General features: G+C 50.4%; 1 protein-coding gene across 1 annotated transcript; it reads left to right on the plus strand.

Annotated features, from left to right (window-relative positions):
- The first annotated feature begins 337 nt into the window (after nt 1-337).
- LOC148216397 (uncharacterized) lies at nt 338-3,152 on the plus strand. Its single transcript, XM_088137007.1, has one exon. The coding sequence runs from the start codon at nt 531-533 to the stop codon at nt 1,218-1,220; it is 690 nt and encodes a 229-aa protein (XP_087993133.1). The 5' UTR covers nt 338-530; the 3' UTR covers nt 1,221-3,152.
- Nucleotides 3,153-11,606: the final 8,454 nt, after the last annotated feature.

The following is an 11,606-nucleotide window of genomic DNA, read 5'->3' on the forward strand; positions in this document are numbered from 1 at the left end:
GTCCCCTTTATCCGAAATACTCTCGGATGCAGACACGTCTCCTGAAGGGCCGCCGCTGAGTTGAGCTGTGGCAAGAGCAGCCCAGAGCACGGGCAGAGTGCCCGCTCTGCCGGGCCCGCAGGCGCCGCCGGCATTGCGGGAGACGGGAGGGGGCGGGGAGGCCTCTGCTCGCCCCTTCCCCTCGTCGGCTGGAGCGGCGGCTGCGCTGGGAAAAGGTTACATCTGCCGCTGACCCGTCGCTGACCCGCGGGGCGCGGAGGTCAGCGGGGCGCGGGAGGCGCGCAGAAGCCACTCGGAGAGCGGGGCGCAGCTTGCCGCGCCGCCTGCGATCGCCCCGCCGGCCCAGGAAAGCGTCCACGGCCGGGGGGCTCCCGACTCCCCCAGAGCCACCGGCGGGCAGGGCAGGGCAGGGCGAGGCGAGGCGAGGCGGGCGCGCGGCGCCTCCAAAGGCGCGCTTGGAAGAGGCTCTCCGAGGGCTGCGCCCCGACGCCGGCCGGAGCCGCTTCGGGGCGCCTCGGCCGGGCCAAGCCATGGGGGACGCCGCGAGCGCCGGCCTCGGGGCGGCCGGCCAGGGGGGCGCCGGCCAGGCGGCAGCCGCCCCGAAGCCGCCGTACTCCTACGTCGCCCTGATCGCCATGGCCATCGAGGCCAGCCCGGGCGGGCGCCTGCCCCTGCGCGCCATCTACCAGTACATCGCCGGGCGCTTCCCCTACTACCGGCTGGGCCAGCGCGGCTGGCAGAACAGCGTGCGCCACAACCTGAGCCTGCACGAGTGCTTCGTCCGGGTGCCCCGCGAGGGCGCCCCGCGCAAGGGCAGCGACTGGACGCTGGACCCGGCGTTCCGCGGCATGTTCGAGCCGGGCAACTACCGGCGGCGGCGGCGCGCCCGGAGGCCGCCGCCCGCCGCCCCTGCGCCTGCCCCGCCTCGCCTCGTCCCCCCGGAGCCGCCCGCCCGGCGCCCCGGCGCCCCGGCCGCCTACCTCTGGGCCGCCGCGCCGGTGGGGCCGCCCCCCTGGCACCCGGCCGGCGAGCGCCCGCCGGGGAGCGGCTGCGGGCCCTGTCCCCGCCTTTGGCTGCCCGGCGGGGTGGCTGCCCCGCAGCCGCTGGGCCTGCTGCCCGAGGCGCCGGGGCCCTCCGTGCGGGCGCTCTCCGACGCGCCCTTCCTGCCTTGCTGGAGCTGGCCGGAATCGACCTATTCCCCTTCGATGGAGCTGCGATGAGCCTCTCCCCTTTTAAAAGGCGCAAAGAACGAGGAGGACCCCCCGAGAGGAAAAAAGGCCGGTCAAATTGGTAGCCTCCATTCTTGTGCCTCAAGTTTCTAGTTCTGTGTGAGGGGAGTCCCCACCGCCTCTTATTTCCAGGGCTTTTTTTTTAAGGACGCCGCCAGCCTTGTCTTTCCGAGGCAGCCTTTAAAAACCAAGAGGTCCTGGCTTCTTGAGACCCCGGTGGCCAACTTATTGGCTCCAGCCCTGCTCCGGTGCTCTCTAGCCACAGCTTCATCCTGCAGGCCCTCACGCTGGACTGAGCTGATCATCGCTAGGGGCTGAGGCCTCATCCGGTGAAGGTGCCGGGAAGTTTCTCTGCAAAGCCCGACTTCTTTTAAAGCAAGTTAAAATCGGTTCGGTTTTGGAGCTGGAGGGAGATCAGCAGTTCTGAGCTTTATATTAGCAGTTGGAGCCAAGTTGCTAAACTACAATTCCCAACAGGCCACGATGTTCGTTCAGTTTCTTGTGCAGCCCAGATGTTAGGCGGCGGCAGTCCTGCAGGGTCGCGGATGGAGACGCCCGAGGTGTCCTGCCCGAAACCGACAAAAATTGATGCAGCCGATTCTTTTCAGGACTGAAAAAAAATGCAATCGTGCTTCTGGGTTGGACCAAGAAGTTTCACCGGTTGATGCGTTCCTCTAGCAACCGTAGGGGTTAAAACGGGCGATGTTTTGCAACCCCTGTGAGATTTCTGCCTGTGACTGTTATCTTGAAATTGGGGAAGTCTTTATTTTTTGACGTAGCAGCGTTTGAATTACTTGTGGGAAGAGGTCACTGGCCTCCCGTGCGTTTCCAAAAATGCAAAGGATTTCTCGTACGATTTCTTAAGAACCCTCCCGCGGGATTCTTACAACGCAGCACATGCTCGTAAAAATCCATTTGAAAAACGTTTAGGTTGGCTTTAGCGTTATTGTTGCGTCAAAAGTAATTTGGGGCCCTTCTCTTTCCTTCGAAATAGGCCCCTTTGGGAGCAAAACCCAGAGAAATTGAGGAGCTGTCCAGCTCCGAAAAAGAAAAAATGAAGCAAATGGCCGTTCTCCGTTAATAGTTTCCACTCATTTATTTTCATTTCGATGCTTTGTGGAGAAATACAGTCATATTTGTCGTTTTTTTCCAATGTGTAGGAGCCAGGAGGGGTTAAACTTTTCATACCCCCTCTGCTATTTCTCAACTTGCTGCAAGACACATTCATCAACTGGATTGAGAAAAAGGAACCCCAAAACGACGTTCTAGTCCTTCCACCAAATTCCTTGGTGGAAAGTTTAGAAATCCTAGTTCAAAGGATTTGCCAGATGTTTGTGTTATGGATTGACTGCCAAATGTTTATGGTTGCAATATTGTCATTTTCTTTGAGGTTTGTGGCAGCTCAGTTAAGGGCAATGGCACATTTCTTGCCCGTTCCTTGCGCCGGGGTTCTTCGTGGGATAAACACGGTGCAACCGTTCAGAGCTTTCTGTTCTGTAGAAGGCTGTGGCAGTTGCAATGCGAGAAGTGAAAAAAACACATTTTGACAGATCTGGGAAACTGAAAAACTGGGCGGGGGGAGGTTGCTTTGAAAGAGAAGCTAAGTTCTCTGCTGAAAGTGAATAAAATTTCTCTCCGTCTTAGAACAGTGCTCGTTTTTGCAGCTCGTCTCTTTAAAGTTGCAGGACTCTGGAGTCATTTCTGGCAAATTAGCAACCAAGGCCTGAAAAATTATATTTAGCATTTGTTATCTAGACTGGCACAATTGCTGTTTTAAGATTTTGAATTCGGCCAGGGCAGTGTTTAGCACTTTAGAGTGCAAGATTTTTTTTTTCTATCCAGTTTTATACGAGTGTATGAAAGTAGGATGGGTTGAGTTGAAAAAAGGAGGATGTAGCCTGATTCAGTTCCTTCCTTGTGAGTTAAAATTATGTTTCAAGGGTTGCTGCTGTTCTCCTTGTCGAAAACAAAGCAGAGATAACTTGTTTTGAAAAAAATAAAGTTTTCATTGCATGAAACACTGTTTTGATTAGTTTTCAGTTACTTAGGGTAAATTGGTTTTGTGCAGAAAAATACCTTTATTTGTAGACCTGTATTTTTTAAGAGAGATTTTCCCCGCGGCTCTATTATTCTGTCTTCCAGCCTCACCACTAAATACATGCATGTTTCAGAAAGCAAAACTATTTTTACTAACTCCTTTGGGGTTTCCTACCCCCTTATGCTATTTTTTTTCTCACCAGAGAGCATGGGCTTTGGGATCCCCCTGCACCTGTTTGTACTTCTTCTTCCAAACAGTTCAAGCAAACAGTGTTTGCCACTAAATACCAGACTTCACTTTTGCATCTTCCTGAGCAAATACGGTTTGGTGCATTTCTGATGTTTGCTCTGTGGCCTCCACCAGATGGCACTGCTGAACAGTTTAAAGCCTTGGGGGCCTTAATCGGAGGCCTGGGGGGGACCATCCTATCTGGGAACAATGGGGTCTGTAGTCCCAGTACTTCTGGCTGGTATCTGTGCGAGAAACTTCGTGGTTTAGCTACTCTCATGAATCAGGTTCAACTGAAAGATAAACAGATATAAAGGAGGCCTTTTTACTAATGGAACTCCCTGCCGCAGGATGTCGGTCGCCCTCTTTGCTTTTCAAAAAAGCCTTAAATGGCAACAGGAGCCCCCATTTTACACATCCAATCCAGTTCTTGGTTCTCAAATCTGCCCAGTCCAGAAAACGAATTGCAGTTACCAAAAGTGGACCAATCAAATCTCAGGAAGATGTCAATTCTCTTTGTTGCTCTCCGTGGGCTTTCCGTCCTGAGGACTAGGGACTTGAGAAGTGTGTGTGTGTGTGGGTTTGTGTATATTTTTTTTTGCAGGGTAGCAAAATGGCTGGTGGGGGTGTGCTTGATGGGCAAAAAAGCTTTATAGTATTGCGGTAAAAAACATTTAATCTTGGCTGACATTCAGAATAAACCCCCTAAATTCGACTTGCATTGCCTGCCCAAAAAAGACATTTCCTTTTTGATCGCTGGTGGATTTCCCCTCTGCTGGTTGAAAGTTTCCCAGCACTGAGAGAGATTTCTTCTCCCAAAGAAACCTTGCGGTAATATTAAGAGATGGGGAAAGAGATGCTATTCTATTTTTTCCTCTCTTCCTCTCCCCCTCCTGCCTGTTATCTGACTTCCTTTAAAAATAAAAAAAGAATGAACTTCTCCAGATCAAGAAATCATAATATAGAAGTGGAGATAAAGCAAAAGGAGATAAACGGCTAGTTCTCCTTTTTAAAAATTATCCCGTCGATGCATCAGTTGCAAAAAATTAAAAGAGGTCTGGATTAGTGACTGTGTCCACTATCAGCAGATTTCCTTGCTTCCTTATGCCTGCATAAACTTTTCTCTCTCCCCCCCACCCTGGCATACATTTCCAAAAAAATTTAAAAATCAGAGCGGGCAGAAATTAATTTGGGAAAGCTGCCTTGGATTTTTGCTCACTGCAGCTCTTTCAAGGAGGCCCAAGAAACAGTGGCCGACGAGACAAGGGTGAAAACTGGGCACCGATTTAGCCTTACCAGGCTCCAGATCCAACTCCTTCATCCATTCTCCTTTTTGCGTTCGCCTAGGATCATCTTTGGGTTCATCCCAGGCGATCAGCGAAGGGCTACCTGTGAGATTTGGGCCCAGATTTCCCCAAAAGCCTTCCAGTCGGGGAGATATGTTACGCATTGCTAATGTTGTGCTATTTCAAGAGAGTTTAGTTGTATTAGCAACCTCTTCCTGTGGGTATTTCTGGGCACAAACTGGTGTCTCTCTGGGTGTTTGTAGACCCCAAAGTGGGTGCTGCAGCTGGTACTGCGAAAAAAAAAATAACCTGTTGGAAGAGCCACGCTTCCTGTTTGTCTTGTGGCTGCCTTAAAAGGTGGCCTTTTACAACATTTATTCGTTGTTGCCAATGCCCCTGTGTTGCTCGGAAAGGCTCTGAACGGAAGCCAAGCCGTTGATTTGTTCTTTTTTTAAAAATCCCCAATTGGCAGACATTGTTCTAATCTGTCCAATGGCCGGCATGGGCCTCCCGAAAGAAGCCAGCACTTCCGTGCCAATTCTGCTACTTGCCCGTGAAGCCCAAAAAGAAACACAGTTCCGTTGCAGTGAATGGAACCCAAATTCTGGCCGCGATGCAGTTTGACATCATCTTAATCCATTCCTTTTTGGCGTGGAGGATGCTGTGCGGTGGCTCCATTCGTGGCTGGCGGAGAAGCTGCCTGGCTGGCGTTTCCCCGTTCTTATCCCCCAAACCGTGCCTCTGGGCTAGATAAAAAGTCTGGGCTAATCTTTGGAGATCCACTGAAAAGGCAATTTGATCGAAAAGAGAAAGGCCGTCCAAAGAACTGGATTCAGCTGGGATGATCTTGCACGGGGGATGCAGCTGGAGAGGATCCCATCGGAGGTGAATGTCCCAATCAAGTTTCCTGAATCTTCCTGGGTTAGTTTTCGAAATGGGCCCGAGTTTGAATCCAATCTGGTCCGAACTGATGCGATGGTGACAAGTCTATCACAAGAGGCCTGCGTCTTGCCTGTGGCGCCCGATGCCCAATGTTGCTTAATGCTCCCATTTTCTTTTTAAAAAACGGAAAACTGAAAATGTTTGCATTCGGTGGCTTTACCGCCATGCTCTCTGAGCCTCCTCAAAAGCTTCTCTGCCTCCTGCAAATTTTATTTCACCCTCCCCAAGGGCTTTTGTGCTTATCTTTGCAACCTAATCTTAGAGATCTGGCTTTCTTTATTTTGCAATTCCTGAGGACTAGAAACTTATTTATGTTTACCAATTCTGGGAGAATTGCAACATACCGGTAGGCCTTGTTTGGGAGGCCTGCAAGGTGCTGGAATTGCCCCAAATTCTTCCATCTCCCATGTTTTTTTCCAAATGTCTTTGAACCTTAGGTTGAGAAGATAGTTACCGTACGTACAGTAATTGTGCTCTGATTGGATAGATAAGCCTGCAGCTTTCTGTCATATAAGGAAGCAATTCTGGAAAAGTGTAAAAATGAATTAGCAAGATCAGAAGGTTCAGTGAGAGAGAGTTGCTTGACCCTGGCTCCCTTGATTTTTCTCCTCAGGTTCGTAATAAATAAACTCACTGTAGGAAGAGAGCCCTCTTAGTCGCTGGTGGCAAACATCTGTTTCCAACTAGCCAATTTTATTAAAAAGGCTAGACTGATGGAGGATTTAAATTAGGGTGAGGTGCAGGGAAAAAAACAGAGGCGAAAACAGGTTGGTTGGAAAACAGGCACAGGTTGCACGCAAGGCAGCTCACAAGTTCCTTATCAATTACTGATTATAATGTGCTAAAAGCCCATTGTGTTTGTTGAGATAGTAAATTCACTGTGGCTTATCTGAGAGTTTAAAAGATCATACTGTAAAAGAAAAGCAGAACTCTAATAAGCAAACAGTTTCAGAAACATCAACAGATACGCTGTGAGATTACTCATTCTGAAAAAAACACAGAAAAACCCTTTCTTTCCTTTCTCTCTCTTTCTTTCTTTCTTTCTTTCTTTCTTCCTCTCTCTCTCTCTCTCTCCCTCCCTCCTTCTTTCTCTCCCTCTCTCCCTCCCTCCCTCCCTCTCACTTTCTTTCTTTCTTTCTTTCTTTCTTTCTTTCTTTCTTTCTTTCTTTCTTTCTTTCTCTTTCTCTCTTTCTCTCCCTCCCTCCCTCTCTCTTTCTTTCCCTCCCTCCCTCCCTCCCTTTTTCTCTTTCTTTCTTTCTTTCTTTCTTTCTTTCCTTCCTTCCTTCCTTCCTTCCTTCCTTCCTTCCTCTCCCTCCCTCCCTCCCTCTCTCTCTCTTTCTTTCCCTCCCTCCCTCCCTCCCTCCCTCTTTCTTTCCCTCCCTCCCTCCCTCCCTCCCTCCCTTGTAGTAGAGGAAGCTGCCCAAAACATTTTAGGCCAGACCCACCAAAACAGAAAGAAGAGACAAAGCGAATGGGGAAAGCAGCTTATTTTAGGGCCACACAGAAGGGTAAAGCAAAACTCATTCAGCATGCATCATTTTACAGTTAGAAACTGGGCTTCCTATGTTGCTTCCCCTTTTTCAGCTGGTGAAGTTGTGATCCTGGTTGATTGGCCAAAGCGAAATAAAGCAAAGGCCTCCGACAGGTTACTGTAAACCAGAGTGAAACAGAAAGTGCAGCAGTTGGGCTTCCTCCAACCCCGAGAATCCAGTTTATGCTCATGAAGCGCAGCCCGGGGGTGCCTTCAGCCCGGGCCTCCGGCAGCGGACAGATTTTTGCAGCGCGCAGCTGAAAACTGGACCGTCCGCAGCAAAACTGGGCAGGTACCGAGAGGGTCCCTCTCCTGAAGCGAGCGACTCTCTTCTAGGCCGTTGGAAATCTGCCCTGGCTGCTCCAAGGGCGTTTGGAAAAGCGCAGGGAGAAAGCAGACCTCTGTTCAGACAGCAGGCTGGAAAGCAGACCTCCCTGTTCAACGGGCAGCTGGAGAAAGAGACCTGTCCAGAAGCATCGAACAGGCCTCCTTCTTCACGTGCCCTGTAACAAATCTATTTATTTGTTAGTCGAGCTTCACAGGGCATGTGAAGGAGATCTGCTACAGGGCAGGCTAAGAAAGACCTATCAGAGCGCATGTTAAGAGAGAGAGCTATGCAGAAGCGCGGTCGATCTGTTACAGTGCCTGTTACGAAGCAGACCCAGGGAAGCGCGTTTTAAAACGCGGGTCCGTTCGCACGGAGGGGAGCAAGCCCCGGGCAGGGCAGGGCAGGGCAGGGCAGGGCACGGCCGGGCCAGGCCGGCTGCGTCACGCTTCTGGACGCCTCGGGCACTTTGTCCACGCTCCCTTGCCTGCCAGCCAGCCGCCGCCCGGCGAAGAGGTGGAGCGGGCGCGTCCCTCCAGCCATCCATCCATCCAGCGCTCCAGCCGGTCCGGGGCGAGCGGGCTGGGCGCCTCCCGGCCGGCTCGGGCGAGGCAGGAATGCCGCTGCCGGCGCTGCTGCTTGGAGGTGGGTGGCGGCGGCCACAGGGGCGGGCCGGGGGCGACGGGGCCTGCCGGCGCGCGGGGCTGCCTTTCTTCCCCCGGACCCGCGCGCCTCTGGAGACCGGGCGGCCTCTGCGCTGCGCCGGCTCGGCGTCTCCTTCCCCGGCGCGCTGGCTTTGCGGCGGGTGCCTCCCCCCCCCGGTGGAATTGCAGCCGCGTGGGGAGGGGAGGGGAGGGGGGGTCCCAGGCAGCGCGCCTCTGAGCACGTGCAGAGTATTTCCCAAGGCGCTGTCTCCCGGGGGCCTCTTGCGTGGTCTCGGTTCGCCCCTTCCAGCTGCCGGTCTGAGTATCCCAGAAGGATGGGGCGCATCTGGAAGGGGGGGGTCTGAGATGTTTGTGTTGGGGGGGCAGTCCCCGGGTCGCTTTGTCTTCTCCAGCCCTTCGTCTGAGACCCGCTTTGCGTCCAATTCGGGGCCGCGTTTGTTTTAAAGCAGAAACAGGACCTGCGCTGCGGTTCCAGCAGCGCTTTAAAAAACAAAACCAATCCAAGCCTTTTAAGTGGCTTTTTGCTTGTTTGCGAGCCCTCTGTAAACAACCCTGTAACATTAGCACTTAGCTTGAAAGGCCCCCCACCCCACCCCACCCCACCCCGCCCGCCTTCCCTCTCCTTTTTCAGAAGGGATAATAATGTACTCCATCAGTTAGGGGCATCGGACCGTCCTTTCCATAATTCAGGAGATTTGGGTTTTACACAGAGACGTGTTCTCTGAGCATGCAAAGCAGAGGGGGGAAATGCAAGATTTTTTGCTTTTTAAATTCCCAATTGTTGCATATGGGTGGCAAGGGAATCTGTGCATTGCAAGGACGACTTCACTGAAACTGGCCTGTGGCCCCTTGCAAGCTGGCCAAACAGCCCTGGAAATGGCCCCTGTCTCTGTTAGGGGGGCCTGGATAATTTATAAGGGCAGCAGATGACTGTGGGGGGGGACCCTAGCCAAGATGGTCTTTCAAGGATTCTAGATTCTGGCCTTGGCGGTGTATAAATGTCCGTAATCTCAATGGGAGTCTGTTACTCAGTTGGCCTCCCCCAAATTTTTGCTCTTCACTGGAACGTTTCCAGAGTTCCCAGCCAAAGGGAACGAAATTGCAATTTATAGGTATTTTTTATAAAATATGTTATTTCAGAAGGGGCTTTGGCTGGCTCCAAAATGTGACGCTCAGGAGCGGCATCAGATTTGACCCTAATAAGAGTAAATCCATTCTTATCTTTGGTTGGTAGAAAGCAAGTATGGCCGTGCTATCTTAAGGTCTAGAAACTTGATTTATTTTAAATTAGATTTGCGTCCCCCCCCCCGCTTTTTTTCTTTTTCTTTTTTTTCCAATTTGGTTATTATTAGACTCCTGGAAAGCCCCAAGTGAATTTGCCAGTGTGCAGCTAGATTTCTTTGGTGTAAAAATGGTCCTGTAAGGGTATCAATAGGGTGGTCCAACTGATCTGAAAAATGCCATTGCAGAAATATTGTAAAAAGCAGCACCGGCAGATTTAAAAACATTCCACAGAGAAATACGTAACTTGGAAGGAAGGACACTGGCCGTTTGGCGCAACAGCACGATAGAAAGGCCTTGCAAATGGATTGGAAAGAAAGAATAGCTAAGAAAAAGATGACTGTAAAGTTGGAAGGGATGGGGTTTAGAAGATTTGCTTTGCACACGCAGGATCTCGGGATGAAAATCCCCAGCGTCTGCCTTAGAAGTGTAGTGAAGTCATTCCACTCTTGGGTAGTTAAAAAAGAATGAAACGCCGAGATGCACATTTTATAAATAAACGAATCATCGCTCTGGAATCTGCTTTAAACTGTCCAGGACCATCTGGTTTCCAAAGGCCTGTGATGTTTTCTCCCCTCTGCGCTTGGAGACACCCCTCTTATATTCTCTTTTTTTTGGTGGGGGAGGACAATCTCTCCCAGCCAAATCATCTGGGATCGAGAAAGGAAATAGGCGTTCTCAGTTCTGCTCGACAGCAGGGTGGAAGGGCCTGAATCATTTCAGAAGGTCCAGCGTGACTTAAAAATGGCCAATTCTCCATCGCCCGCCCTTACTTTAAAGAAAGGGGGACGCTCAGCAGCCTTTTCTCTCTACCTGGCTGGCCTGCTAACTCCAACAAGAACCTTACAGCAGAAGTTAACTGTTCCGGTTTGCAAAGCTGGTCCCTAAAAACACATCCTGTGATGCTAATTCTGGCTGGCTGCAACAGCGGCATTTTCGCTCCGAGTAGCTCGCGACCTTCCTTTGCTTTCCTTTCTAAGCCTGTGGTTTTGCAGCGACCGCATCTGGACCCCAAGCAATCCTGCACCAATCATGGGGTAATAATCAACACATACAGCGAAGACAGATCCTCTGTCCTACCTCCCCCCCCCCCAAAAAAACCACATTTGACCAAAAGCTGCATGAAAAACAGGTTGCGTTTCTTGGATGAGGAAGCAACGCTTGTTCTGGGAGATACTGGGTAGATTATAAATTGTGAAAAGTTTGACAGATGATCACCAAGAGCATTTCTTCCCCAGCCTCCTGAAATAGGGGCACTGGCGGTAAAATATCAGCCCAGAGCAAATATTCTCAGGGAGATGTTATAAAAATTACTATGAATAATAGCAATGTTAACCCCGTGTCTGGTGCTGCACAGCAGGTTGAATCCTAAATTTTGTCCAACAAGCATAAAACAACAATTCTGAGGTTATACGAGCCAAGTGAACGGAGCCAAACCCTTCTGCCTTTTGGAGAAGGCCCAATCAACGCTTATCTAACCAATTTTTTCCCCCAAACATTAACAGAGCAACTGAGTTTGGTTTGAAGGATTGAGAATACGGAGCAAGGAGAACATTAGGACAAATCTTGCAGCGGTACAAATGTGGTTGTATTGCTGCAATGGCTGTAGAAAATAGCTTAATGTGGAAGTTCATTTAGTACACCCATTTTTGATGCTGGGTTCCCTGGCTATCATATTATATCACCGACTGGTTTGATTCATAAGGCATCATTAATGTTATTTATATTTAGACACTCACAGACATCAGGAGATGGTCCAGGGAAGAAAAGGCGAGGGTTTCTGCTTTGCAATTTGATTTTTTTTTCTCTGCGGCTAGTTTGAGCATGGCTGCTTGCTTTCTGTCCCTTTCTCCATGCTCCACTCATTCTTCCATTTCCATGTTGAAGCGGTGGGTCCATACAGTAATCTAGTGAGTATAAATTGCCACAGGGCAGACCCAGGTTAACCTAAATCCTCAGCAAAAACAGATAACCATTTAAAAAAAAATCCCAGATAAGCATGAAGAGTTAAAACCTGTAAACGAAACGAATCACCAACTCACCTATAACTTTATTTAAAGGAAAATAATTCTGTTTGCTGC

Source organism: Python bivittatus, unplaced genomic scaffold (genome assembly GCF_059951505.1).
Source record: "Python bivittatus isolate LINGU-HERP-01145 unplaced genomic scaffold, Pbiv_v1 ctg000090_np1212, whole genome shotgun sequence".
NCBI lineage: Eukaryota > Metazoa > Chordata > Lepidosauria > Squamata > Pythonidae > Python > Python bivittatus.